This window comes from Rhipicephalus sanguineus, chromosome 4 (assembly GCF_013339695.2).
Source record: "Rhipicephalus sanguineus isolate Rsan-2018 chromosome 4, BIME_Rsan_1.4, whole genome shotgun sequence".
Classification (NCBI taxonomy): Eukaryota; Metazoa; Arthropoda; class Arachnida; order Ixodida; family Ixodidae; genus Rhipicephalus; species Rhipicephalus sanguineus.
In genome coordinates, this window is record NC_051179.1 from 48,203,693 (window position 1) to 48,230,632 (window position 26,940).

General features: G+C 45.3%; 3 protein-coding genes across 4 annotated transcripts; 1 reads left to right on the forward strand and 2 right to left on the reverse strand.

Annotated features, from left to right (window-relative positions):
• Positions 1–464: 464 nt before the first annotated feature.
• Positions 465–6,151, reverse strand: LOC119389927 (thialysine N-epsilon-acetyltransferase). Of its 2 annotated transcripts, XM_037657369.2 has the most exons (3): positions 6,042–6,149; positions 4,786–4,851; positions 465–1,179 (listed from the first exon to the last, which is right to left on the reverse strand). In XM_037657369.2, exon 3 carries the CDS (start codon positions 1,099–1,101, stop codon positions 595–597), a length of 507 nt encoding a protein of 168 aa, XP_037513297.1. In that variant the 5' UTR covers positions 1,102–1,179; positions 4,786–4,851; positions 6,042–6,149; the 3' UTR covers positions 465–594. The 2 variants fall into 2 exon arrangements, with proteins under 2 accessions (XP_037513297.1, XP_049270546.1); XM_049414589.1 differs by lacking the exon at positions 4,786–4,851 and having other exon boundaries at positions 6,042–6,151.
• LOC119389925 (WD repeat-containing protein WRAP73-like) lies at positions 4,958–16,151 on the forward strand. The gene is given in 14 exon segments (XM_037657366.2): positions 4,958–5,167; positions 5,229–5,324; positions 5,414–5,470; positions 5,558–5,674; positions 6,050–6,226; positions 7,296–7,385; positions 7,470–7,604; positions 7,668–7,745; positions 8,636–8,702; positions 8,785–8,913; positions 9,584–9,667; positions 11,437–11,544; positions 15,239–15,270; positions 15,272–16,151. Coding segments are annotated over 14 exon segments (1,311 nt in total). The 5' UTR covers positions 4,958–5,098; the 3' UTR covers positions 15,344–16,151.
• On the reverse strand, positions 15,405–26,599 carry LOC119389926 (F-actin-capping protein subunit beta). The gene is made up of 7 exons (XM_037657368.2): positions 26,330–26,599; positions 25,535–25,627; positions 23,296–23,417; positions 21,566–21,821; positions 20,934–21,050; positions 19,537–19,602; positions 15,405–17,210 (listed from the first exon to the last, which is right to left on the reverse strand). Exons 1-7 carry the CDS (start codon positions 26,333–26,335, stop codon positions 17,037–17,039), a joined length of 834 nt encoding a protein of 277 aa, XP_037513296.1. The 5' UTR covers positions 26,336–26,599; the 3' UTR covers positions 15,405–17,036.
• Positions 26,600–26,940: the final 341 nt, after the last annotated feature.

Sequence of the window (26,940 nt, forward strand, 5' to 3'; positions counted from 1 at the left end):
GAGTTGGTACAACATCATCGTAGAAAGCAGCCCGAAAAACAGAGACACGGAAAGGACCACACGTACACAGCGCTGTGTACAGTACACAGAAATCTTCAGGCACTTAAGTAACCTTCAGGCAAGTGCAGGTTTTAAGTCTTGGCATAATATTGTTTTCCGGCTGCGGTGTAATTTCGAGGCACGGTGCGGTGTTCCGGTGAGATGTCTTGAGCAATCGGTACAGCAACGTTTATTAAAGATAGCCTTAAGGCTATGTCACTTGGTTGGGTATATTACTGCCATAAGCCTCAATGCCTTGAGGTGCCGGTCTTCCGCCTGGGTAAAATACTCTTCTCCGGAAGCAGTCTTACGTTTTCAAAGCATTTAGGCACAATGTGTTCTTCAGGTACAGGGTTTGAATCTTGGCACAATATGGCTTTCAGGAAAACGATCTTTTTTTTTCACCTTGGCTCGAATAGAGCTTCAAGGACGCGTTATTGCACAGCTATTCTTGGACTTGAAAGGTTTTGTGCGTTGTTTAAAGGAAACCGTTCCGCCAGGCAGCGCGGCCTTAAATGATCCGCCGCGTGCCGTCTGAAACGTGAAACAACACCATCACGCCTTCATTCCATCGGAGGGGGCGTCCCAGACGAGCTTGAAGTGCTGGAAACCGTACAGGGGACCGAGATCCCTGGCGCCTCGCTTCGCGTAGAAGTCCACGGCCTCCTTGTTGGTGCCGAGCACCTCAAGGCGCAAGCCGTCGCAGTCCCGAAGCACTCCCTGGTCGGCCGCCGACTTCCAGAGGGCGAGACCGACGCCCCGGCAGCGGTACTCGGGACGCACGTAGATGTCCTCGATGTAGACCAGCTTCTTCAGCAACACGGCGTCGAATATGACAAAGAAGATGACCTGACCCACGACCACTTCACCGCCGTCCGGAGAAGGCGAGACGGCCAGGTTGACGCTGACGTAAGGGCGCTCGTTGTCGAACACATCCCGCCGGAGTCCGTCCAGGGTGATCAGCGGCGGCGGCAGTTCCTGGAAGTCGTTCAGCTCGCGCATCATGGCCAGGACGACCTCGGCGTCTTCCCGTCGCGCCGGCCGCACCTTGAAGGACGACATGGCGTTCGCCGCTGCTTGCTGCTCGATCGCCGACGCTCTTGACGACTTGAAACTTCTACAGGTCGCTTGCTTGCGGAGCTGCGAAGAAAAGGACGGAGAAAAAAGATTAGGAGCCCCTCCCCTTTCGGGAAAATGGGAGCAAGCGAAGCTTGGCTTGTGCATGCCTGATCTTTCTTTCTTTCTTTCTTTCTTTCTTTCTTTCTTTCTTTCTTTCTTTCTTTCTTTCTTTCTTTCTTTCTTTCTTCCTTTCTTTCTTTCTTTCTTTCTTTCTTTCTTTCGCATTGCTCAATGCACCTTCCTAACTTTTTACTTCGGCTAGTGTACGGCTTTCCGCGTACGGCCCTTCGGCGCGCGCCTTCAAGGTACATCCCACAACTGCCCGCGATACTTATAATTCCTGGTTGACTTGCAGTTTTGAGTATCAGTTTAATGTAATCGTTGAAGATTGCAGTTTCTCCCCCATATACAAATATCACAAGGTTCCTAAAGGCAAAGATGGCAGCGGGACCGTTATCAGATTTTTTTTTTCGCAGATAACCAGGAAAAATGAAGAAATACAACCGCACGCAGAACTGTGTGAAAACGGGAATGCATAAAATATGCAAAAAGGACACAACATGAAACAACGTACACTAATCGAAATTACATAACTTGTAACGGTGAAAGACTGTCAAAGACTCGACAGAAGCATAGGCATGCGCAGGGTTCCCCATCAGGAGGGGGGGTGTTCATTCCAGCGCCCCCCCCCCCTCCCCTCGTGCGCAAGCCTGTAGACAGAAGCATGAAGGTATATAAAACGATATCTGTTTACACGCAGGACGAACGCTTGAGGAAAATTGGCCTTGCCCAGCCACGACGGAGAAGGCAAAGTATGACAGTGCACTAAGTATATTTACGTGATCTTCTATACGCGACCCGCGATAAAATCGGCTTCTATATTATAGTCTAGCTGGCACAAGAAGCTTTACGGAAAAGGCAGCGCCCATAAATATCCTCCAGAATTATAGGTTTGCGAACAATTACAGAGTTCTCGTTACCTACGAACGAAACAACCCGTTTACTCATTTCTACACAAATATCTGTGGTGTGGGCAATGTAGGCGCACAGGCGGTTTCTCAGTCGTGTCTGGCCGCAAAAACAGCGTTTTTTTTTTTTTTTCGTGCCGCTTTAATTGCTGTAGAAGCAAGGTTAGTAGTATAATTAAATAAATTAGAGGCAAAAGTTAATAATAATTGTTGGAGGTTTACGTCCCAAAACTACGATGCCATTACGAGAGACGCCGGAGTGGAGGGCTCCGGAAATTTCGACCACCTGGGGCTCTAACGCCCGCCTAAACCTATGTAAGCACACGGGCCTCTATAGCGATTTCGCCTCCATCAAAATGCGGCCGGGATTCGATCCCGCGACCTTCGGGTCAGCACTCAAGCACCATAACCACTATAGACCACAGCGGCGGTTATAGGCAGAAGTTCGCGTCGATAAAGAAACAGTTTCAGAATTCCCCTAGAAGCACCTCGAACGAGAACGTATATTCCGGATTTATGCTAAATAAAAAAAAATGAAGAATTACCTGGTTTTTACGGGCGAGTACCGCGCGGGATACACGGCGCAACGAGGCACACAGCTAATGGCAACATCTACTTTCTTTCCAATATGGCAACACTGGTGTATTATCTCTGCTCATTAAGTATCTGCCTGACTTTGTCCGCCTCTCCTTTCTTGTAATATAGTTTTCCTTTTATTCTTTGACCCGAACATCTCCAGCACAGTGTCTTTGTTCTGACATCCGTCTGACATTTATCTCTCTCTTCGTTTACTTTCTATTTTTGTTCCTTCTTTTCTTTCTTTCAAGCTAAACATCTGGAGTGGATAACATGCCAGGCGTTATGACTGGGCTCACTACTTCATTTATCATACAGTTTCTGCCAATCTCTCTAATCGGCAAGAAGTGATACGGGTGACACGACAGTCGACCATATCGTGCGCGTCGTCATCTTGACGAAGCCTTGAGCAAGTGCATAGCAAGAAAAATGGAACGCCTCGATTGTTTTCGATTCGAACATGATCGATCACAGCTGTCAGCATACGTAGGCGCTTTCTAAGTTTAGCGATCGTGCGCAGATTGGTTATACACTGCGGATGCTTATCGACGAATACAAGTATTATCTTTTAGGACAACTTCAGTACCATGTTCGAATATCTTATCAGTATTTCCCGGCTGTCAGACTTGCTAATATCATCCTTTTGCACGCGCAGCAACATGCATGTTGCCAAGTGCTATAGAATGAATCTGTAGTGGCTTCTGATAACACCATGAATATACAAACGTCAGTGAGATCTATTTACATAGAAGTATTTAAACTAATCCAGACGTTTTTCGTCGCCTGAAGAGTATCATCTACCGTCATGTATGTATACATACATACGTGCACACAAACGCACATACTTACCAAATATAGAGGTTAAAGGAGCCCTGCAGAACTTTTCCAAGTAATCATCGAATGGCTTCACTAAATGAGCTTACTGCCTCACGAATCGACCGCCGCAAATATCTTTAGAATCCGTCAAGTACGAGCGGAGTTACAGGTATTTGTCGCGCGCTGTAATTGCTTTCTCTCTTCTCTCGTCCCGACGAGCGCGCGTTTCCCATGGCTGTACTCGCCTATATAGCTGTGGCAGCCACAGCGGTCCAGTGTACCGAAGATAAACGGCGCAGTGTACCACTCCATGACGTCATAGCTAAGCAACTTCCTGGCTACCGACACTGAAAATGGTTTCTAGAAACAAGTTCCACAATGGTATTATAAGCTATGCTACATCGCTATGACGCTTGTTTCCACACACCACTCGCGTCCTTCTCCTAGCCGGCAGTTTTCAACGGCGGCAGTCCATGTCTTCTCCTCTTACTAACCTTGCAGTTACCCTTCCCTCGTGCAGGGTAGCAAACCGCGGAACTACCTCTGGTTTGCAATTGCATGGTCGTAAAGAACAGAATGGCTGAAAAAAAAAAAAAAAAAAACTAGCCCAAAAATATACATGTACTCTCGGATTTACCTCCCTATCTTTGTATATCTCATCTCTCTCTCTCTCCTGTATTCCGAGCTCGTTCCATCTTCGGAGACTGAGAGTTACGTCCTCAGCGCGACACACGTCGGAAAATCAAGAATTACCTTACAAGAATCACCACCTCCAAACTAACTACTGTTAGTTAGCTTAGGGCTGGTGATTCTTAATTGTATCCTACCCGGTATCTGACTGATGCTCCTTTTGCGAAGGTCACCCGAACCTAACCATTCCACGCAGGAATGCATGTAGGAAGGAAAGCATTTTTCTAGGGGCGCCTGCAGTCGCGAAGCGCCACGCCCACACCGCGCATCGCTCGTTCAAACTGCGCGCGCTTTCGCCCGCAAGGAGGGCGTATGTTTGCGCGTTCACTGCGTAACGATTTTGCGCCGTTGATGCGAAGGAGGTGACAACCTGAATGTGACTGACAAGAGTCGCGTTTAGTCAAACCGCGCTAAATGGAGTTAACTCAGCTTTCGTTGCTGCGCAAAACACGTCGCCGCACCATTTCATTTTTGTCCACGTGGATGAAATCGGAGGGTTCAATTCATTCAAGTGGCCCGTAAGTGCACTCTACAGTTAGCGCGCACTCTCTATCCCCATACCGTTCTCGACACTTACCAGGAAACGCTGAACTCCAGCAGGTTCCGGAGTATGTGTTCCGTTTAACCGCTACGCTTCCGCGGTCTAGGAAAGAAGGAAGTGAACAGTTAAAGAACTAAAGCCTCGCTTCCACAATGTTTATTTTGTTGCCATCGACATAGCATCAATGCGCGGTAAATTAACGCAAGGAGTATTGCCACGTCTACCGTCGAAATAGACGCGTGAAATATTCCCGTCTAGCGCGAATGCTTGTGTTTTAAATCGCTCCGCAATGGGATGGCTGCGAAGACTCCGTTAAACTAGTTAAACTACGAAAGTAATCAGCTAAATCATGAGCTTCTCTCGGGTCGTGAAGGAGTCCTCAGCGCTTAGCTCATTCTCGCCAAACGGAAAACACTTGGTTGGCGAGCGAAACGTTATGTAGCGGCGTTGATTACCGACGTTACTACTTCTCATTACAGGCTGTCCCGTACACAACGAAAGTGACCATCTACAATGCCATTACGTTCCAGGAGATAGCTACAATTTCAAACGTTGATGTTGTTGACGCCATCGAGGTAAGCTTTTGTTTTGAGCGCGCCTACTGCATAACGACATGCTGTGTTCACTATTTCAAGCGCTTACAGTTATATTTATTATTAAACAGTGGTCTCCCGACTCTAAGCTGCTGTTGTGCGTGTTGCTAAAGCCTAAAATAGTTCAGGTGAGTACATTTAGGAAAAAACAGTCTATGGGAATAAAATAGTTCCTTATTGCTGTGACGTTGTTCATTTCTTGATGTAAATCTTAGGTGTGGCATCCGGAGGACACAACTTGGAAATGCAGGATATCGGAAGGGTCGCTCGGGCTCATCAGCGCATGCTGGAGTCCCGACAGTCAGCACATCTTAACAACAGCGGATTTTCAGGTGAGTTTATACTAGAGCTGTTTATAGGCAAAGAATGAAAGAAAAAGAAAAAAAAATGCTTTCTGGTAGCGTTGTTGTGCCCTCGCCGCAGAGAAGTCTGTGTACCAAGCTATCACTTACATCACTTTCTTCAAACATCAGATAATCGGTCTGTTTTCTCGAGCTGTGTAATTATGCATGCAAGACCGCCCTCTGTGCTTTCGTCAGTCTTCCTTTGGTCTTCTGCGGCGCACCAATTCTAGTAATAATAACTACAGCGCTATTACTACAATGAGATTACTTGTACGGCCGGTCATTGCACTATGACTGAATTTAAATACCATTGGCTTCTGGATTTAAATACCATAACTTTGGGCATTTCTTTCACCTTTTTAGATCAGGACGACAGTCTGGTCTTTGGTAGAAAAGTCCGTGCTTTACTTGAAGCAAGCCAAGTTGCCTCTGTCTCTGCGTTCGTTCAGTCAGTCTGGAGAACATCTGGCGGTGGTTGAGCGAAGGGACGCCAAGGACTTCGTCAGCATCATCAATTGCAAGACATGGACTCTCGAACGGGTAAGGGTTGCGGAGTTTGTTGCGAGTGGACTTGCAAACTGGTACTCATATGTTTTGGTGTCATTTGTTCAAGTGGAATCCCATCGCAGCTGCAAAGAGCTCATTTTTCAAGTGCTGCACTTTATCAAACTTACCTATTCTTACTATTATGTTCTATGTCAATGTACTCTTAACTGCTGGCATGATGGTGCTGCAAACAACGACATAAACTTCCTAATATTTAAGTTTTACCACTACCAAGTGTCGCGCAAGAGGAGGTCACTGCACCTAATCTCAACACCGAGTCACTTGATGTCACTGCAAATGCTGCTATTTTCATTCCTATTCTGGCATTCTAGTAAAACCTCCTAGAATTCGAACACTTCAGTTTGCATATTGTGATCACTTATTTTAGAAAATAACCTAGAGATACACTGCTGACGTGGAATACATCTTGCGTAATTTGATGTCACTCTTTTTTAGTAGCTTTAGCATATTGGCTGCTGTTGTGGTGGCAAGTTTTCACATATTTAATAGGCTTCCTTACGATAAACACCAAGGGACCTTGGAAACCTGTTTGGACTTGCATGATAAGTTGATTTATTAAGAGAGTGCAACAAGCAAGGTTGTGGAACACACACATGTAATACTTAGCAATACATAAAATGAAAATTCTGAAATAAAGAATCCTTTGGAGGGAAAGAATAAGAGGGCAAGCTGTCAGATAGATCGCACAGCAACTCAGTTAATAGTCAGTGGGTACGTTTAACTATAACAGTTGCTATTCCCTGCTGCAGGAAGATAAATTCATACAAACCGTTAACAACCTTTACAATCCTCATGAAAGAGTGCTAATTGTCACGCTTATTAAAAGGAACATACTACCTCGTTATACATCACTCACAAATATCACTGCTATGTGATTGAGATCACACCAATGTGCTCAATTTTTTCTGCACTGCTTCTCTATTCATTACAGTGTATGCTATTGCACAAAGTAAACCAGCGACACAGGCAGCTGTTGTCTGCACGGTTACCTGATGATGAGCTCACTTTCACAAAAGTAGTAACTCAAACATACTTTTAACAGAATTTCACAGTGGCATCTGAAGACATCGCCGACCTCTTGTGGGCTCCAAATGCCGATACATTCTGCATATGGGAGTCTGCGAGAACAGGAGTAAGTTTGGCACCGTTACGTTTTCGCTAGAGTGTTGCATGTTTGTCACGTTCTTTCAGTTTTCTTGTCACTTCGCTTCTACAGTTTCAACTCTACGTTTACAACGCCGCCGGTGTTCAGCTTGCTTCGTTTGGCCTCAACGAGGAGATTATTGGTATCAAGTCACTCTCGTGGTCGCACTGCGGGCAGGTGGTTCTGCTTGAGAGCTTTGACGACAAGGTAATTAGCTCGCAGTTGTGGTAAGGCGGCAAGAACCATAACCGGCTGATGTTTTGTTCACAGCTAATGCTGCTGGAGACGGTTGCTTGGGGCAAACTGTTCGACTACGTGCTCCCAGAAGTGCTGACAGACAATAGCATGGCAAGTGGACTCATTAAATTTGAGACATATTCGTCTTCGACAGTATTTTTGGTCACGTTAAACGTTTCGATCTCATGCTTAGGAATGATTGTTAAGATGTATAGCTCGTCGTCATTTGTTGTGAAGTGGTATAGAGCTGTGATGCCTTGTGCATGATAAATTCGAATATCTTGAAGGTGTCTGTGCTACTTAGTGCTCTAATGCTTGGGTGCAAACACTGAAAGCTTCCACGAATGGTGCAATCTCAAAAATATTATCACTTTGCATGTTTCATTGTGAAGTATCCCCATTAAAATTAATTTGTGTGTGCATTTCACGCACTCATATGAGCGTTTCCATCATGAGTACAATAGTAAGCCGAAGCCACTCCTGTGTAATAACTTCTTCGAGTATCGCAACTACCTGCTAAATGTTACATGTTCAATCTTGTATCATTTTCGTAATTTTTTGCTTGTAATATGTCATGCTCTATATTGTTTTGCTGCACACGATGTGTGTTCGAAAAAAATATTTCAGCTTCCACACTGTTTTGTCCTAAAGATGTGAAACAGTGTGAATATGATTAGGACAGCACACAGGGAAAATAGAAATGTACAGCATTGTCAGTGGCTACCTTCAATAGTAAAGAGTGCTTCTTAGTTGTGTGTTGTTTTATATCTAGAGGGAAAAAAGAAGTCTACATTCTTAGAATAGCCCTGTATTTTGTGTCATTCTTCTCTTGGTAAACGTGAGGTGATACTAAGCGTCTGCACCGTCCTGTTGTCACCCGCCCACATAGCTATCACGCCCGTCTGTCGTTTTAACATGGAATAAGTGAGTCCGCTTGCAGTTCTCAGGTTTAAGAAACTGCCAGACGATCATGAATGAATGTGCCTGTCTCTGCCTTACAGATTATATATAAAGAAGTCAAGACGAAACAAACCATAAAAAGGGGGCCAAAACCTATTGAAAGTTACTGTAAGTGTACAAAAAGAAAGCAAAACACTTTAGTGAGTTGGCCCAGTTCCCCTTCGTTTACTTCACATACGTTTGGTCACAGACGAGGTTGTGCCTATTCGACCGGTGAGTCCCGGATACCTGATCAGCGTCAGTGACAGCGTGGATATGTTGTCGCAACAAACAGCAGCTAAGCTCAGCGCAAGTCAAAACTACCTGGCACGAATATCAGGTCAGTGCTCGTACTGGTGTTTGGTAGAACCCCTCTAGCACATTTTCCACAGGACTGTGAAAAAACCTGCAGTAGCTGGGGAATGTATAACATCAGCACAACCAGTAACCCACTGAATTAAATGCAGGTGAAAGTCCAAATTTCTTTAGCACTTAAATTAGCCGGTAAGAGAGTTTGTCATACAACCTAAGTGCAGCGCTTAACAGAGAGTTCTCACTGCCCAGTTTTTGTTTTGTCCCTGTGTTAAAGTTTAAAAGAAAGCAGCTAGCTCGGAGCAAAAGTATTGTAATGACAATGTGGTCTTTAAATTTAAACGCAGTTTAATTTGCTGGTGTTTCCAGGATCGCAACACCCATTAGTGGGTGCTGCAGTTGTTAACTAATCAGTCCTAAAATACAAATGTAATGTTACGATTGAGAACTGAAAAGAAAGAAAACTAAGTTGAACCTCGATCTAACAAATGCGGATATAAAAAATCTGTTATAGTTACGTAAATGAAGAGTAGTCTTGCCATTATTTTTTCAGTATTGCATTATTTTGTTGCCATTACTTTTGTGTGCGATGCAACTTAGTTATAACGACGTTTGGCTGCTATACACTTTTGTGTGACTGCACGAGGTGCCGTTTAACCCACGGGCTCTACTTACACTGCTATGAACATTGCTTACAGCAACGTTTCCAAATGTTGTCTTCATCTTGGACATCAGGAAGCTCGTCCTCACTGCCGTGCTGGTGCATCTGACCCCCGTAACCTGTAAGTCATTTCAAGTTGATTTGAATTGAATGCTGGGGCATTACTTGTCAAAACCAAGATGCGATTGTGGGGCACAGCGTAGTGTGGAAGACTCTGGATGAATTTCGACGACGTGAGATTCTTTGACGTGCGTCCATATCTACGTACACAGGTCTTACTGCGTGTTGCCCCTATCGAAATGCAGTCACTGTAGCTGTGGATTAAACCTGCACCTTTGAGCATAGCAGTATGGCACCTTAGCTCAGGGGCTCAAACTCACCTCTGGACGGCGGTTCTGAAATATAGTCTTTGTTCCACGGTCATGTTTTAACGCAAGGTGACCGCATGGGGTGGCTCACGAAGAAAATGCTTGAGTCCTTTTACGTCTGTGTAGCTCATGAGCATACTTGTTAAGAAAATTTTAAAAACTGGAACGAAAAAAGTCACGTGCAGGCCGGGCCGCTAGGGAAAGGTTCGCGGGCCGTGTGTTTGAGACCCCTGCCCTAGCTGCTAAGAAACTATGCCGGGCGTAAGCAATTTCGTTGCAAGCCAATGAAGAACACGAGCGCAGCAGCCCATTTTCCAATTTAAACCTTTTTTTTGCATGCTTCCTGGTATTTGCAAGGTTTGTCCCCTATGCAGAAGTTAGGCTAAGTTAGCCTATCTTCAGCCATCTTCAGCTTGTGCTTCATCTAAGGAGCTTTATGCAAGAACAAGCCGCTACACCTTGTGACAATATGATTCAAACTAGGGACACCTATATTTGTTTTCTTTTTAAAAACAGAGATCATTAAAAATGCACATTGATAAAAATTAAGAAAAATTGCCAGAGTGTTAGCTTGTTGTTCTTTTTGTTTTTTTTTTCAGAATCTCAAAGTTTGTTGGAAGAAGGATTACTGCTTGCAAACGGAAAAAGCCTAGACTTTCTGTTCGCGAGTTCAGTGTCCCTGCCACTGTTCCTGATCTCATCACATAGTGCAGCATCATTAAGTTTGTAGGATTTTTGGGCTTTTTTATACTAGACTTCTTTGAAGAAAAGCTGTGTACAGGAGTTTAGCACTGTCTAGCTTTTATAGAGTCTCACGTGTGGTATAATCAGTCAATCAATCAATTTTTAGTAGTAGAATGTTACTAGCCCTGACCAAACACTGAGACATTTAATTTATATGTGATCATGTGGTATTTCTGTGAAACTTCCAACGTGGCACAGCCAGCCACCCTTGTTTGAGTTACCTTACTGCGTATTCAGCTCATGAGCCTGGCATACGTCAACCATAATCTATTCTAATTAACCAGTTTCATTCATTTCAACATATTTATCTTGGGGTACATTGAGAACCCAAAATTTGTGAAATTTTGCAACAACGTCGGCTCCACATATTGAGGATGGACGAAATTGCAGTAGAAGTAATAACATTGAGGCAGAACAGCGCAAGAAATGGGACATTAAACGCACAGGACACAACGCGCTGTGTCCAGTGTGTTCATTGTTTCATTCTTTGCGCTGTTCTGCTGCAATGTTCATCTGCCAGCTAGCCCACCTAAGAACCCTTGTGTCGGCGCTATGTCCTGTGTGTTCACTGTTAAATTTTTTGCGCTGTTCTGCCACAGTGTTCATCCACCAACTAGCCCACCTAAGAAGTAATGAACTGCCATATTTGCCACGAGCACAAACCCATTGCTTGTCGCGAAAGTTCCGAGACTTCTAAAGAGAATGTTAGTCTGGACCACCGTCGTCTAGACTTACAAAATGCACTTTTGTTCATTGTCCATGCTCAAATTGTTCGCAGGTATTGCCTGGGACTACCAATCGGACAAGCTCGCCATTTGTACCAATGCGAAGCACCTTTGCATGTGGACGCCCTCGAATGCACTCACGCTAGAGGTGCCCTGCAAAGGTACGACCTCATCCATGGTCCACAGACTTTTGAGAAATAACTTCATGGCATTACAGACTATCCGAAAGGGAGCCTAAAATCATGCAAAAACATTCAGACTATGATGTAGCCAGTAAACTACACTGTGTTCACAAAATTATACTTATGCGTCTCTGATATTGCCGTAACCATGGGATAGGGCTAGTACTGTCGAATAACAAAACCAGCAAAAGTGGGTGCGACAAAAGGACAGCTGGCACTCGATCTAACAATACCAGATTTTAAGAAGTTCCCGGTCTAAAGAAGAAATTTTCATTTCCCAGCAGGTACCCATAGGGTTCAACGTTGTCATCAACCTGAATTAACGAACTTGGGCCAAACCCAATTTAACCAAGTCTTTCCTGAAATAACTGGGTAAAAAAAGCGGCAGTTTCGTTCTATTTTGGCGCAGACGGGTTTTTTTCTTAGCGTCCACTTTAACACTATTGCGTTGAAACATCCAGCGCCTGTCACTGCCCTAGCTTTATTTTGATAAGGTGGCATGCCTAGCCTATGCACAGTACAATGGACTTGACTGTCGGTTGTACTCTTACTTACCAAATGGTGCTTGCGTTCGTTATTAGATAGTTTATGAAAAACTTATTTTACATACTTCACAATTTAACGAAATAATTCATGCATGGTCATAAGTTCGTTAAATTAAGTTTTAACTGTATATACATATTAGTGATGAGTGCTAGTTCATTCATACAGTGCGTGAAATGCCCATTACTGCTACTATACCGGCACAAATCAGTTGTTTGGGGACTGTCAGGAGAGGACTTCACCCTACAGGGAAAACAGTGATTACGATGTTTACTACTGCTGTTAAACGAATACAATGAGCCATGTCGTCATTGACCAAAGCACCATCCATCTTAAAGGGGTCATGAAGCACCCCTTGGGCTTGTTGAAAAAACACATCCTGCGGAAAGCTGACACGGCTATGAACTGCTCTGCCAAATACTACAGTCGTGCGCGCCGCGTAAAGGCCACAAGCGGAGCGCGAAGTTGCCGTTTCCCCAGGCGCCCTCTTTTCAAACAGAGGCCGGTTCTCACTCTCGTCGGTGGGCAGGGCGTCTGTCAGTTTACGTCGCGGATCTGTCAGTTTACGTCGCAAGAGACATAGCATGCTTATTGGCCGATAGCCGACGTAAATCGAGAGCGGCGTTTGGATCAGATGCGCTTCTTGCCGCGGGGTGCCGCCACTTGCCGGCGCCGCACACGTCAGTACACGGTAGCCGCACTCGCGCAAGCGAATCACAGCGGGAGAGCGATCGCATTTCATGACGCGCACTGACGTAACTTCTTTCCCCCGTGTCATCCCTCCCTGTCTAGCTTCGAGTGCGCTCGTCGGCACGAGAAAAGAGAGAAAGCGCTGGGAGCGTGCGCCAAACACCCGTAACTCCGCTGATTCTTGACGGATTCGAGAAATTTTTGCGGCAATCGATTCGGGAGGCAGTAAACTCCGATACTAAGGTCATTAGATCATTACTTAGAAAAGTGGTTCATGACCCCTTTAAGTTTCTAAAGTTACGACAAACTCTGGCGGCAGCCATTATTTAGATACTCTGGGAATGATTACGGGTAGTAATACGTGTTTTTATGTGTAATTTTAGCATTTGTGGCTTTATTCACTATGCTGCATCTGCCCTTATTAGCCTAGATTTATACAGCAGAACCCCTATTATACATACATCTTCCATATGCAGTAGACTCTCAGTAAGTAAAAATCTTTTAAACATAATAGCTGCTTAAATGGAACTGCTGCCTCCTATATGATTGGTTTCAGGCTCGTAATCTGCACTTATGTAAGGGGAACTCCCGTTAAACTGAACATTTTTTCCTGGGGTCTTCAAGTTCTGTTTAACAAGTGTCTACTGTATAACGTTTCTGGCACCCGGTCCCAGCAAAGAATTTGTGGGCATCTGTGTATTAGAACCTCCTTTCCACACATCATTCCTACCCAATATGTGACGAACTGTCACTGCGCTGCATCTGCAGAGAAGGTACGTCAATGAGTTTAGCGATATGGACAAGGCCGTCCAAGTTCTCGAACAGCATTCCGTTCCAGCAGAGACGTGAAACACCAGGCTTCCCTCAAGGACTTCTTTAGGCCACAAACTGATGAATAAGTTCTTCCAAGATCAAGCTGTGTGCAAGATGTGTGTTCTCACCATCTGGGGTTGTCGCGTGCCAAAACCACAATATGATCACGAGACACACCATAATTGGAGGGCTCCGGAAGCTTAGACGATCTGGTGTTCTTTAATGTGTACTAACATCGAACGGTACACGGGCCTCTAGCATTGCACATCCATCGAAGTGCAGCTGCCACACCTGGGATCGAATCCGTGACCTTTGGGAGCCGAGCACCATAACCACTGTACCACTGAGGCAGACCTGTTCTCCAGATTTTTAACAGAACGTTCGTGTTATAATATTGATGCCACACAGTGCACTTTCGATCACAATTGAACTCGAACTTCTCCAATGTGACTGGCTCCCTTCAGCAACCCGAGCAGACGAACCAATCGCAATAAAGAAATCAGATCTCGATCGGAAGTGACCACATGACACTATTACTTACCTAGCTACGGCGGGCTTTTTTTTTTTTCACGGTCATGTAAAAAGCGTATTGGAGGAGATGCAATATGTATTTAGTAGGGGTGTGCGAATATTCGAAATTTCGAATATTTTTCGAATAGTGTTTGCTATTCGATTCGATTCGCACTGAAATTTTACTATTCGAACTATTCGAACTTCCCAAAGACAAATGCAGTCAACGTCCGGTTGAAAGTGACCCCTTCAGATTTTCAATATGCTTCACCTCATTACACTTTCGTATTGCGGCAAAGCTGCCTTTCAAGCTCCGTTACGGTCGAACTTAGGCAAGAGACGGTCAACGTCCGTTTGGAAGTGGTCCCTAGATTTTCAATATGCTTCACCTCATCACACCCCCCTATTGCGGCAAAGCTGCCTTTCAAGCTCCGCTACGGTCGCAAATTTATGAACTCAAGAAAACGCAGGTTCCAACATGGAGATGAAAGATGCGGCAGAGTTGGGGGCTCAATTAATGCTGTTTTGGACCTGAAATTTGGGCAGGAAGTCCGAAAAATCGGACGCCGAAGCTTTTTAGCATCCAAAATTTCAGATGTTCTTACATATCGACGTCTACGAGGCAGATTTGGAACTCCGGACTTGAAGGGAGCACACCCTTGTCTCCCACATCAGTTGGCCTTCCACAGAAGTTGAAAGAGGAGGAGAGGCTGAGGAAATGGCATCTTTGCCTGTCACGTGTAAAGTGTTGTCGGCAACACTTTGGTTGCACCAAATCACGTACATAAATAGAATTCGGCCTCTACATTGCCTCATTCTTGATAAGAAAGACAACTATGAAATATGACCCCACCAGTGCTTCATCAACCTAGCGAAAAGAAACACTTTCATGTCGTTATCTCACAAGAACATACTTAGGTATTCTCTGCAACTATTTCTGTAATTTCACTTTGAATTATTCGAAAAATGTTTGAGAAATATTCGAAAATTATTCGATTCGATTCGCACTCAATCTTTATTATTCGAATTCGCTTCGCACCCAAAATTTTGCTATTCGCACAGCTCTAGTATTTAGCAGTGTCATAAAGTTGTTGAAGTTCACTTTTCCCCATTTCAGGACCTTTTCACATCAAGAGTTGCCAGTGGAATTCCAGGCAGGAAAAGCCTCATAGTCCACGGACAAGATGCAGTTGTACTTTGCAGCCTCAGCCATTTGGACTGACCGAAAAACCCACCACTGGCAAGCTTCGCTCACAAAAGAAGGAAGGAGACGAAACAGCGAGTTTTATATGAATATAAGCCTTTTATTGTAACATCTGTGATTTTTTTTTTCTTCTTAATATGCACCTTTCCGCTTCTTTTAATGTACACATCTCCTATTCCATTTTTGCTTAGCAGCGCAAGAACAGGAAGACGACCACTTATACACCAGCCACCAAAAAAGTGTTAGGCTCAACAAGTAGTCCATTAACAAAACACAAAAGCGACGATGCGTGCCTTGTGGGAGAATCGCGAGTGGCGTCAAAAAGAAGTAATAGGGGAGGGAGGTCCCCCGCAAAACACATCCGCACTCGCTACCCCTAGTGACCAAACTTCCAACAACATGCGCGTTTCATACTGCAGAGTGCCTGGAGAGACTACTATAAATGGCAGAAAAAAAAAAGAAAGCATAGCAGGTTCCGCATAGGTAATCAACAATAAATTACATAAGTGCTCAGGTCATGAACGTAAGGCTGCGGAGAGGATTGATTGCGCTGGCCGCAGGAGTCCGACGAGGGGGGGCAAACGAGGGGCTTGACTACAATAAACTGGATCTAGTAACAAAGTGTTGCGGTCTAAGGTGTTTGCATGTAGTGGCACTTGCATTCTGTCGTGCCCGCAGCTTCAGTGTTCAACAACTTTCAAATTAACTGTTGCTCCCTCCATGCCAGACATAATACTACTCGCAACACAAAAACAAGACTTCAATCAGTGTGTGTGTTAAAGATATTGGAGGAAAAAAAAGATTGAAATAAGCATTCCTGGGTAAAAACAAGTGCCCTCGCGACAAGAAGTCAACAGTTACAGCAGAGAACGGTCTTTCGACTACATCCTAAAGCTACTTTCTCTTCTGGTAAATCAAAACGCATCCACGAAAAGTCAACAAAAAAAGGAGCCAGGCTCCTTTTAAAACGTAAACTGGACCACACACAAAACTGTGGGCGGAAAAAAAAAAAAAAAAAAAACGAGCGACGACACAGTTTCGTTAAAACTCATTCTGAAAGAAAGCCAACATTGTAAAGAAAGTGCTGCTGCACCGTTGGGAACTGCTTCCCACGCGGGTCAGTTTCGTTCTACGCAGTTTTACATGACAAACTCATAAGTGGGCTCGTCATGGATCGGTCTTGCATCGTGGATTAACGAGGGGCGAGGGAGGGACACAGTGGCAGTAGACCGAAGCCAAAACGAGGAAAAGGAAAAAAAGTTGCATGTAGCCTTGTTTTGTGTGTGTGCGTGTGTGGTTTTTGCTCGCTCGGCCGAGTCTCGCGAACAACAGCATCCTCGAAATACCGCCTGAGCTGGAGAAACAAGGCAGTGCATCGTCGTCCGTTCACGCTGCACCTTCCACCCCTCGCACGACCCTTCTCCCAAAAGTGTCACAGTCTCATGTCTCGCACACTCTCCTCTCCCCCGATTTGTTGATGCATGTAATTCATGGGTGCAGGTGAAAAACATTGTCTGCGTGATGACTGCCGACACCGCGGGGTGCGGGGAAAAATACACCGCCGTCGGGTGCGTACGCGCCCTCGTCGACTGCGGCGACCGACAATGTGGCGGCCGTGGCAGCTGGACTTTCTCTCTCTCTTTTCGGCGCGTGTGACAGCCGCGGCAACGTCTCGTCGGCAAGTGTCGCTGCGCGTTGCAGCCTGCAGTCATTAGCTGTCCTGCTTGGCCTGGCGGTTCCGTAGTGCCTGGGCGAGGTCATTCCTGAGGGCCTCCTGTTGCTTCCGGTCCTGCAGCGGCTGCAGGGAGCGCAGGCCATTGACGATGTCCTTCGTCTTGCCAAAGTAGATCTCATTCAGCGTCGTCCTGATCTTGTTCTCCATGTCCTGCAAGGGCAACAAAACAATGTGACACCATTTCCTGACAGTTTAAAAACAGCTAACTATGTCCTACTTGGGCATTTGCATATGTTGCACGTATCTGAAAGGACACTACAGAAAAACGTTACGGGTGATTAAGATACTTCCTAATGTGACACTTGAGTGCACCTCTATGCATAGATTGGCAAACTCATGAGTCGACTCACCCAGACACAGATTGAGCCGCGAGTCTGAGCGAGTCTGGTGGAGTAATATTTTGGAGAGCTTGTAATATTTTGGGGAGCAACTACAATGGCGACAAAAGCTGCGATTATTCGCAGGTGGAAAACGGCCAACCTCAATCCGAAGTTGCTTGGGAGTTCTCGCCGAGTTGGGCGATAAGATCATCCGTCAGCTACTTGAACCAGCGTATGTCGACAGTGACTGCCGTAATGACGCACCTTCCACACCACAGCCATCAAATGCAGATTTAGCGTAGGCCGTTGCAGTGCTACTGCAGACCCACAGGGGTGGCCAAACATTGGCTGAAATACAGGCAGACTTGGTTGCACGTAAGCGTGCACGTGTACAGACACGCATTGACAAGTTTTTTCTGGCCACTGGGCCAATAAAGGTGCTTTTTTCTGGTGAATCCTTTTTTTTTTTTTTCAGACTTTTCGGCGGTTCCCGCTGAGTCCGAATAAACGGTCGGCGACTGTACTTCGTACTCTCTCCCCCAAACACAAAGGTGGAGGAGGAAAGAGCAAGTTGCCCTCTCCTCCTCCACCTTTGTGGTTGAGGCAGTAGATTAAGCCCTTACCACTCGGGGCAACACATAAGCCCTAGATGGTAAGCCGCAGCAGTGAAAGGTGTGCAACAGTGTCGTTCACGTTGATTATCACTGCATTGGACCTGTGTTTCATTCGACTTGCCGAACTTGACGAGGCCTTTGTCAACACAGCATCAAACTGTATATGCGACGACCGGCCCTCATGTTCAACAAAACTGAAGTTTTTCTGTTATTGAAATGAAATTACTTTTTTTTTTAGCTGCTCTACTACTCAGACATTTCTTGTGGCACCTTCCAGGCAAAAAAAAGAAAGGAATTAGTCAGTGATTGTACTTTGCAAAGAAGGCCAAATTTCAATATAATGAAGCTTCAATATTATGAAGTACTAAACTGCAGATTTGACCAGCATTACTTGCACCAAGGTTTGTGTGTATAACCAACTAATCTTCATCAAGCTACATGGAAAGACAGCAAAGAAGAACTTGGCCAATAAAAAGCTATAACAGAGGAGCATAAAATGATAATTGCTGGGGTTTCGCACTAAACTCACGATATGATTATATGACGCACGCCATGGTGGGGGAACTCCAGATTAATTTCAACCACCTGGGACTCTTTAACCCTTTGAGACACTATGTACACACTTGTGTACACCACTCGTTTTTGCTAGTTGTGTCGACTAGGGGCTACGAAAGAGCAAGATACACTGAGCTTTGGAGGAATTGAACCTCCTACATAATAAATTTGTTTTCATTTCACTTCATTTTGCAGTGTACTGTTGCACGTGGTCACTGTGCTGAAGGCACTACCATGTTAGACGAGTTGTTCGACGTTCCGCTTCCCGCAAACCACGTCAAAAGTATAATTTTCCTTTGCTCAAAATGGGCATAACCGAAAATGAATCTGCACTATATTTTTAACCTTAGATTTGATTCTATTTATGAAAAAACAAAGCATGAATGACTTCAGAATAAACAGATATTTAATTACAGTTTGATTAGAATTAATTACAATAACAGGCATAAATTAGCGTATTATGACATTATTTTTGTTGCAATGGAATATCGAGTGCCTTGAAATATTGCACTGACTTGACGTATTTACGGACAGTTCTTCATAGGTGGGTAAGATTATGACATTATTTTTGTTGCAATGGAATATCGAGTGCCTTGAAATATTGCACTGACTTGACGTATTTACGGACAGTTCTTCATAGGTGGCATCTGAAAGGGTTAACGTGCACCTAAACCTAAACGCACAGGTTCCCTTTGCATTTTACCCTCATCGAAATGCAGCTGGTGTGGCCGGAAATCGAAGCTGCGTGCTCGAGTTAACAACACCATACCTTGCCTGCTAAGCTACCATAGCGGGCGAGGATAACAAGTCTGGCAAAGTGAATCGATGTGTAGCACTTTGTTAGGCAGAAAGTAAAAAAAAAGACTGAGAAGTGGGTCTTAGGAGATGCATTTACTATTCCCGTCAATCGTTTGATATTTTTTTTTCCATGGCATTTAGTAATAAAAACACCGACTCGAAACACCTTGGGTTAGCAATAAAACCTACCTCAACCATCTTTCCAATGTTGGCAATGTGAGGAACTGCTTCGCTTACAGGACTGTCTTGCTCCATCTGCAAAAGGAATGAAGTAGGTGGCAGATTAGGAACAGGCACCAACAATATGCAGTATACAGTAATTAGTACATACAGTAAACAAAGCAGCCGTAAGCACAAAACAAACATAAGGTGGCCAGAGATGGGCTGTTGTGTTTACACTTTCCCACAATGCTTAAGGACAGTTACAACCATATGTCATACTCTAACAAGCAGGAAAAGACTACGCATTCTGTAGATTTTAGCCAACCTGACATGTTCTCCCATTTCTCTAAGTTGGCTTCCCGCATCCCAATCGCAAAAGCCACTGCAGTCTGACATCAAAGAGCCGATCACGCACACCTTGCCACCATGTCTTCGCAGCCATACTTGCAAGAGGGTGAACTACACCCTGCTTGTACCGCTCAAAAGCTACCGTATTTACTCGAATCTAACGCGCACCTTTTTTCCGGGAAAACGAGTCCAAAAATCGCATGCGCGTTAGAATCGAGTACCGAAAAAAAAAAAATAGAAACTCGGTTATCGTACTGCCATCGACATTTCAAAATGGCCGCCTCCTACGCGCCTTCGCCATTTCTGCCATTTTTTCAGTTCGTACGTGTGCTGAGGAGATTGTCATCCCGTTCTGCGTTCGCATCGACGACATGGAAGTGCCGACTCCAAATACTCGACTAGTGTACCACGATGCCGCATTTAATAAATAGTTATTACATGTGCAGAAAGACTGACGGAAATCGGGCCGCATCGCGGTCGTTCGGAGTTCCCGAAACGTGCGTGCAAAACTGGCGCAAACAGAAGCAGAAGATTTTTTACAGCAAAGCTTCACGAAAAGGTTTCAGTGGACCAAAGCAGGGCCGGTTTCCTGAAATCGAAGAGTGTTGACAGCGACAAGGAGTTGTCCGACAGGGACGAGGACTGATCTATTACGCGACTCGTATCGCCGCCGTAGTGATGACAGTTTTAGCGGCAAGGCCCGCTTTTTGACTTTGTGTTTTACTTTTCTGAAACTTTAGTTCTTTAAAACCGAAATACTTGTTCTTCTGAATGTGCAAAGTTTGACTCCTATGGACTTTTTTGTTCTTTTCTCTCACGAAAAATGGGTGCGCGTTACAATCGATGTATTACTTTTTTTTTTTTGGTCGCAGAAAACGGGTGTGCGTTACAATCGAGGGCGCGGTAGAATCGAGTAAATACGGTATTCTTCACTCAGGAAGTAGTCGCACTGTAAACAGGGTTTTGACAGCAGTGCCACAGAAATTCAGATTGGCAGAGGGGAACTTGGATGGATGCTAGTAACGCGAGTGGGCGCCCGCTTTCATCTCATCTGCTTGTTGCTCCCAGACACGTACCTGTCTCGTGAGACTGCCACCGAGGTTCATGGTTCCCGAACCAGGTTTTTTCGTCTGCAGCCAAAGCATGGCCGTCGACGTCAGCTTGTAGTGCGCATTTCGGCCACTTGATTTCTCCTGAAAGAGAATGACACAGACGATGCTTACCTCGACAAAAGAAAGAAGAAGAAGAGAGCGAAGAAGACTAAAGGCATATGGAGATGAGCAAACATAGGTATAGGGGGCGCTATCTGCAGTCTTGTAGTTATATTGTAGTAATTATGATATAAATGTGAAGAAATTAAAGTGGAAGAAAGTACAACTTGCCGCCAGCGGGAACCGAACCTGCAACCCCCGGATAACACGTCCTATGCTCTTCTAATTGAGCTACAGCGGCAGTTGTCCTCCCGTCCACATTATCAGGTATTTCTGTACATTTAAACCTGGAAGTGTTCGTCAGCGCCGCTCGGAGCCATGATGGCCAGTCTGGAACACTCATTTTTGCCAGCTGGTGTTGCATAGCACGTGTTCTGTTTACAAGCTGGAAGTATTTCGTAGATCCAGAACACAATCTTGGGATACGCACGTGGCCCAGGCATAAAAAAAAAATCACGGCAGGTCAAGTCGGGAGAAGCAAAGGGACGGTGGCCTACCTGGACTTCGACGACGTGGATGGAGTCCCAACTGCCCATGATCTTCTTGGAGCCGTCGCCGCCCTTCTTGATGAGCACCACGCCCGCAAAGCCGTGGTCCAGGTCCCAAAGGTAGACGGACGAGACGCCGCCCTCGAAGTACATCTCCCGGTACTGGTCAAAGGCATTGTTGGCATCCACTTCCAGCTTGCGCAGCCGCTCCGAGGGCAGCGCTCCGTCCTCCAGCGGGGGCTCGTAGTTGTTGCTCCATGGGGACCTGTATGAGATTTGTAGAGGTTTTTTCAAGTTAACCCTTTCAGGCGCGACCTATAAGAATAATGATTGTTGGGCTTTTACGTCCCAAAACCACGATTATGATTATGAGAGACGCCGTAGTGGAGGACTCGGGAAATTTCAACACAGTGTGACATCAGGCTGCAGTATCAATTTCGGTGACTTCACACAACAGTTGTGATGACGTCAGATATGAAAACAAACAAAATGGGCCACTTGTGCGTCACCAACGAAGCAACCAGATACTGTACTTACCCAGAGTCTAACATGCTCTTGAATCTAATACACATCCAATTTTTGGGGCTTTAAGTAGGAGAATAAAAATGCACCCGAATATAGCGCGCTTCCAATTTATGAAAGAACACAGCATGCCTGCATGTTTACAAAAAATAAGTGAAAAATAAAAATAAGGAGAGAGACAAAGAATTTACGTTTACAGAACGGTTTCGTCTAATGAGCTTTCACAATGAAGGCGGCACATCATCATTGCCATTTGCACTTCAATGACCTACATACCGAGCACACAGGGGCGATATTATCAAGCATTAACTTTGAAAGACACTACTATAACTGTAGTGGGGTACACGTGTGAGCTGGTTGGTTCATGATTACAGGTTAAAAACAGCGCTAAAAAGATGGGACAAGAAAGGACACGAGAGCCCGGCACTGAGACCACAGCGCCGTAGTTTTGTGTCCTTTCTTGTCCTGTCTTTTTAGCACTGTTTTTAACTCGTAACTACTATAACTCTTGCAGAGTCTTGCATGACTCTGCATTGGACTTAGCAGCTGACAGCATTCCTGGCACTGTGCGCAGACAGCAAGCTTGGCATGTTGCCAGAAAACTCGGCTGGCAGCGTACACCAATGCATTCGCTTCCAAGTTACGCAAGATTTTGCGAAAGTGACATCTCCAAAGTGACTGACCGAGAATGTTGCTGAATACTGAGATCAAGCACAAAACGAACCTGCAGCAACGTTTATGAAATGTGCTTCATTGCAATTTTTACGATAATAATATCTTGGGTTTTACATGCCAAAGCCACGATATGATAATGAGGTACACCATAGTGGAGGGCCCCGGAAATTTCGACCATCTGGTGTTCTTTAACGCGCACCGACATCACAGAGTAAATGGGACTCTAGCATTTCACCTCCATCGAAAATGCGACCGTGATCAAAACTGTGACTTTCGGGCCAGCAGCGGAGTACTGTAACCACTATACCAATGAGGTGAACACCATTATATGATGGAAAATGACACTGCTTCCGAAGGTAGGTCGTTTAGATAAAGGCCTTAACGGTGCATGTTACATTCGTGTAAATACGGTAAGTTCACCATGCAAGACTCTTTTCAAGTTACTACTTGCAAAAGGTGCTCTGCACTGTGCTCGTTCGTTTCCATCTTGTTTCCTTGTGACAGGACATGCGATGAGTGAACGTAAGTGACTGATCAATTACCTGTAAGAGTCGCCATCCCTGTTGTAGTCGCACAGCAGATAGTCTTTGCCACACTTTTTGTCAGTCGCTATCTTCAGTGGCTGGTCGACGGAGGACAGGAGCTCTTCACAAAGCCCAGGCACCTGAGCACAAGAACCAATGGCGCATTGTTACCAAGGACGCATTTGAAAAGAACTAGATAAATAAAGGCAGAACTTGGGCGAGCACACCTTCAATACTAATGAAACGCTGCACATTTAGCCTGTATCAAAAAAAAAAAAAAAGTTCATGGAGTCTGCACAATGAAATTCGTGCTGACAAAAGGAAACATTGGGCAGTAATACGATATTGCTCCAAAATATCAGTTTTGCTTTAATAAATCCATTCCATAATCACACATATCCCAGTTCTTAATGCTACGAGTTTATGCTATTAAGCACACCTGAATTATGTAAGCATTCACTCAAAAAAATGATGATGAAGACAGCCACAGGCAGGAAAAAAAAAACACAGATGAGACATTGTTTTTGTACTGTTATTGCTACATGCACAGCGGTTTGGAACTTGGAAACAAGAAACACAGCCAGTTGAAAAACAAGAAAAAAGGACATTGCTGACTTTCAACCATGTATCTCTAGCAGAGACGTATGCCACCAGTTTGCTATACAATTAAATATAATGAGCAGCCTAAGACAAGACAATGACAACCGAAGCCATCTCTCGCGTAAGAATATGGATGTAGCATTGCCCCTTTCGTTTATAAATCTTTCAAATATGTTTTTGTTTCGCCCCCCCCCCCCCCCCTCCCAACGTTAAGAGTTAGTCTACAGCTTCATTGCATTTCAGGAAGATCCGATCCATGAGAATGGTGAGATCGGAAACACTGGCATTGCAAGCTATTGCAAGCATTTAATCAAGGGAGTGTCTAGCGTTACGTCTAGACGTAACGGTACGAGCCGTTGCAGTTACGTCTGGACGTAAGAATAACGAGTCTTAAAAGTTACGTCCAGCGTGGCAATACAAATACAGCCCGTTAGACCTACCGAACCGATTGGCCTCAGTGGCGCAGCGGCTAGCGTGTCGTGCTCGGAACTGCGAGGACGTTGGTTCGAACCTTGCTGCTGGCGGCTTTTTTTTTTTTTTTTCTCTCAGGTGTTGCTGAAGACTGTTGCCAGAGAAGCGCGACGTGGCTCGTGGGTTACGTGCGCCTACGCCTGCCCCGAAGGGGCAGGCGCGCGGGCTAAACAGCGTGTGGCCGCGACAGCGGCCAGTAGCGCGTGACCGTTACCCTGCCAAGCGGCCATTGAGCGATAGCGAAATGGCCGCACTCGCGAAGCGAGGGCGAAGCCACGATTAGTTTTCCGCGCCCGAAGGGCGCAGAGGGCCTTCACTGAGCAACAGGAGAATAATGTACTCACGTCTGTGGAAAACCACATCTGAACTAAAGTCCCTAGATTTTTCCCTGCTCTTCAACAGGGAAAAATCTAGGGACTTTAAACTGGACGTAACGATAGCGGTGACTACAGTTACGTCTGGACGTAACCCTAGCAACAGCCTTTAATCAAATGCTCGGCTGATAACTATCGATGGCCTATACGAGATAATCATTTCTGATAAAAGAAAAGTGCTTTTGATAGTGCAACAATACTCCGCCAACTCAATTAAGCCACAGTCAAGGGTGTAGTGCAGTCTTTCGCAGAATCCTTGACAACGCACCAACAGTCCAGCCAGAATTGATCGTTATGCATTCTTACAAACAGTAATAAGCGTTCTTTTCAAGCATGTGCGAGTTCTCATCTTATCCATTGTTGACGTATTTATCTAGCACTGTAATTTACATGTTACGACTATGGTGCAGCTAATCCAATCAAAACTACGAACTGGACACTGGGCGCATTTTGTAAACCAGAACAGCTGACTTGCTTCTCTCACACACAGCTAACGACATTAGCCCTCTTACACAGGTATGGTTATGTTTGTTTTATCTATTTTTTATAAATAATTTCACTGGTAGCAACATTCTAGTGCAAAAGTTCTGAATTCACATGACAAATATTCCTTTGAAAATAATATTCATGCAACGCAGCGAGAGGATAAAAGAACCACACACAGTGAGAAATGCGAAATTCAGAACAGTGATTTTGCGACAGCAATGGTCGGCCATGTCGAAGCACGTTGCACAGAGGTGTCATTTCCGATTCTTCAGTGCCACAAAGAAAGAGGCATAATTCGATGACACAGTTTGAAATCGGCGACTCACCAGGTCTATTAAATCGCTCAGGTTCTTCTCTATCTTCTGAGGCGGCAACCTCCTCATGAGATCGAGGGCGGAGTCGAGCTGTTGATCTGCCGTCTGCAGCGACAAAAAAACACAGGATGTTCCTAACACACGCGCGCAAAAACAACCAAAAACACGCAACAAAAGCAACGACTGTCGACTCGCAACAGCGCCGCGGAAGCAGCGGAGCTAAACGCGAGCGAGCGATGAGAAAAATAATGCTGTGTTTACATTGCAAATGAGAGCCGTGTTGAAATCTACGCTCTAACAACCGGGCTTGCACAGCACTCCACAGGTGCACCACTTCGTCTTGATTAACGAGTATGTGGTATTCTCGCGCATTCCGCACGCACCAACGGCGGTATTCGCGGTCGTCGAGTCGCGAATACCGACACAATTCGTAGCACGATCTGATTACCATTCTTCGAACTTCGAGAGGTGGTGGGGGGTGAGAGTCCAGAGTTGCAAAAGCGGCCTCGCAAACGAACCTCCACTTAACGCGAACGCACTGCCGGTTTCACAGTGAATTAGACTTTTACCTCGCGACGCGTAATCCCCGCCTAAGCGTAGAAAACTGGTCGTCAAGGCCCGTTGCTTGGTTAAAACACCACTCGTAACTGTGCCGGCGATGCTGACTTAGGCTTAATCCTGCCATCTCCTCCAAATTTAATCGGCGCACGCGGGCTGCGACTCGAAGTGCGAAGTAACCTCCTCGGTTGCGGACGGGCCGAACAATTCCTCGTACGCGGAACACAAGGGGAAGCGGAGTAAACTTACCGTCATTGTGCACTTTACGAGCAGAAAATAATTTGCCAACGCCCTCTGAAAGCAAACGGAAGTGGTAACGCCGTAACACACTCGGATTATTGCTTGCTCGGATCGGCCCAAAGTCTTGTGGTCTTGTCACATACTACGTCAAGTCAGCGAGCGTAACGATGATCGAAGAATATTATTTGCGGTTCGTTCTCCGCTTTCAGCGGTTCTCTGAGAAGTGAAAGAAATTAGGTTAGGAGTTCCAGAGCATCCAAGTATTATCTGAACGTTCTCTACGATATTCTAGACGCGGGTTTCGCTCACACCCTGCAAATGACCTGTGTTTTACGGGCACCTACGCGTAATAAATCGCTTTTAATTAAATTTAAGGGGCATCGGCACATCAGTATTACTTCTACAATTTGGTATTATTGGTTGGTAAGCGCGACGGAAAACGAGATATTTTTATGTTTAGCGACACATTTGGCCAAAACGGAATCGAGAATGCTGGCCACGGTGGTGAAATTCATCTTTCGTATAGTGAACTAGAAGACTTCTAGTGGCGCGAGCAGCGAGGCGTGAGCGAGCCGTTTTCATACTGACGCCACGAGGTGGCGCCACTGCAACTTTTCATA

Excerpts from the sequence above, each read along its gene's own strand:
- LOC119389926 (XM_037657368.2), bottom strand. Across the intron at positions 21,822-23,295 it reads AGGGATGGCGACTCTTACAG|GTCCCCATGGAGCAACAACT; the intron begins GTAATTGATCAG and ends AATCTCATACAG. Across the intron at positions 17,211-19,536 it reads ACATTGGAAAGATGGTTGAG|GACATGGAGAACAAGATCAG; the intron begins GTAGGTTTTATT and ends TTGCCCTTGCAG.
- LOC119389927 (XM_049414589.1), bottom strand. The coding sequence starts at position 1,101 with ATGTCGTCCTTCAAGGTGCGGCCGGCGCGACGGGAAGACGCCGAGGTC.